Source organism: Lynx canadensis, chromosome E1 (assembly GCF_007474595.2).
Source record: "Lynx canadensis isolate LIC74 chromosome E1, mLynCan4.pri.v2, whole genome shotgun sequence".
NCBI lineage: Eukaryota > Metazoa > Chordata > Mammalia > Carnivora > Felidae > Lynx > Lynx canadensis.
This window is the reverse complement of record NC_044316.2, coordinates 15,890,343-15,892,303: the sequence shown is the minus strand read 5'-3', so window position 1 is coordinate 15,892,303 and position 1,961 is coordinate 15,890,343. Positions and strand designations below refer to the sequence as shown.

Below are 1,961 nucleotides of genomic sequence, written 5' to 3'. Positions count from 1 at the left end.
ATTGCAGCCCTCACGGTGGCTCACTGCAGACAGCAGCTCTGCAGGGTGACGGGTCCCAGAGATGAGGCTGACTGCATCCTGAGTCTCCTGGTGCCACTCCCCCTCCCCAAATAATGTCATTTCCCACAGTGCTCCTCACACTGCTCAGCCACACCTAGGGCCCTGCCATGAATCAGGTACCTACCTGTGGGAATCAGGCCGTGGGAGACCGACATTCCACAGTGAGCCCCCAGACCTCAGGCCTTTCTGCCACCCTGGGCCACAGGGCCCAGTGGACATCTGATAGCAGACGGAGATGATAGCTTTTCCTTTTTATTTGGCTCCTTCTGTTGCCTCTCTCAGATCACAGACTTGGGGTATCAGCACAGGCTGGGGACATGGACCCCACACTGTCATCAGACCACACCAGGTGTCACCCACACTCCCACCTACAAGCCCCCCCTCCCCCCCGTCCAAAAGCCCTCTTTCTCCTAAAAAGCAGCAAGAAGAGATAGGACTCAGAGGCACAGGAACGCAAAGATCACTTTCTGAGAAGAGCTCATCAAGTCCAAACATAAGAAAGAACCCAGCAGGATCCTGCTCCTTTCCGGGAGCTGTCATCCCTGGTTGGGCTTCAGGCTGAGGAGGGAGATGCTGGGGAGCGCAGCCTTGGGCTCAGTTCCTTCCTACTGGCAAGGCTGCCTCCTCTCTCTCTCTCTCTGGCCTCAACCATTCAGTTTTTCTCGGTCCAGGGCGGTTTTTTGCAGTCTTCCCTTTAGTAGTCATCCTGCCGTTGGCTCCTCCCTGGCCGGCCTCCCTCCAGGCCCACTGGGTCTCTCTGGAGCCAGTCAGGAGTGCTGGAAGCCCAACCCGGGGCCCGCTCGCGGGTGGCCCCGCGGCCAGGCCAAGGGAGCCCCGGGACCGCGGCGCCAGCTTCCCGCGGACGCCTGGGCCGCGCCCTGAGCCTCGGCCACCGCCCTGGGCCGTCCCGGGTGCGTGTGCGGGGAACACGAGGCGCAGCGCGGCGCGAAGGGGCCGGCGGGCGGCGGGGCGGGCGGCGGCGGGCTGGAGCCCGCGTCCCCGCCGCCCCCGGCACGCGCGGCCTGGCCGTGGCACTCCAGGTGCCCGCAGTGCCAGCGGGGCGCGGGGCTGGCGCGCAGGACTAGGGAGAGCGCCGCGATGCGGTGGATGGCCCTGCGCAGCGTGGCGATCTTGGAGAGCCTCTTGCCGCCCAGGTCGTGCCGCAGCGCCCTGCGCAGCGCGTTGAAGGCCTCGTTGTAGTCCAGGATGCGCTTGCGCTCCCGCACGTTGGCCGCCATGCGCCGTGCCTTGGAGCGCACCGGCCGGGCGCGTTTCCTGCCGCTCGCTGCCTCCTCGGCCTCGCCATTCTCCTTCAGCACCCCAAAATCCCTCCCGGCCTCCAGGCAAGAGCCCCCCAAGTCCTCGGCGGGGCCCTCGGCCCCCTTCAGGCCTCTGAGGCCTGGTCCCGGCCCGCCTCGGTGCATGGCCTTCCCCGGGCCTTGCTGCCCTGGCTCCGGCTCGCGGGGCTGACAGTCCTCACCTTCTGAGCGTTGACTCCTGCAGGCTGGACACTCCCGGACAGGCCTTCTCTAGCTGGGCTTTATGGCACCACGTGGCTCTCCACCCTCCTCATCCATTCATCTCCCTCCTCCTGCTTTATTACCTGCCTCCAGGTAGGTTGGCGAGGGAGGAACCGGGAGGAAGGAAGCAAGGAAGGGAGGAAGCATGCAGATTCTTGCAAGAGGGGACCAGACCCGGCAGCCCGGCCATGCCTGGGGCAGTGCTCCAGACGCCAGGGAGAACTTGCCCTGCCTCACTCCAGGGCCTCTCTCGGGTGACCAGGTTGAACACACGTTCCACCTGCAGACCCCAAGTACAGTGCCAAATTTGGCCCCTGGGCAGGAGTGCCGATAGGTACACAGAAGGGTCGCCGTGGTAGTTGAGTGTGTTTCAAGAACCTT

At 64.8% G+C, this 1,961-nt stretch overlaps 1 protein-coding gene across 1 annotated transcript; it reads right to left on the bottom strand.

Moving 5' to 3' along the window:
- Positions 1-827: 827 nt before the first annotated feature.
- BHLHA9 (basic helix-loop-helix family member a9) lies at positions 828-1,484 on the bottom strand. The gene has a single exon (XM_030295117.1). It carries the CDS (start codon positions 1,482-1,484, stop codon positions 828-830), a length of 657 nt encoding a protein of 218 aa, XP_030150977.1.
- Between the last annotated feature and the right edge of the window lie 477 nt (positions 1,485-1,961).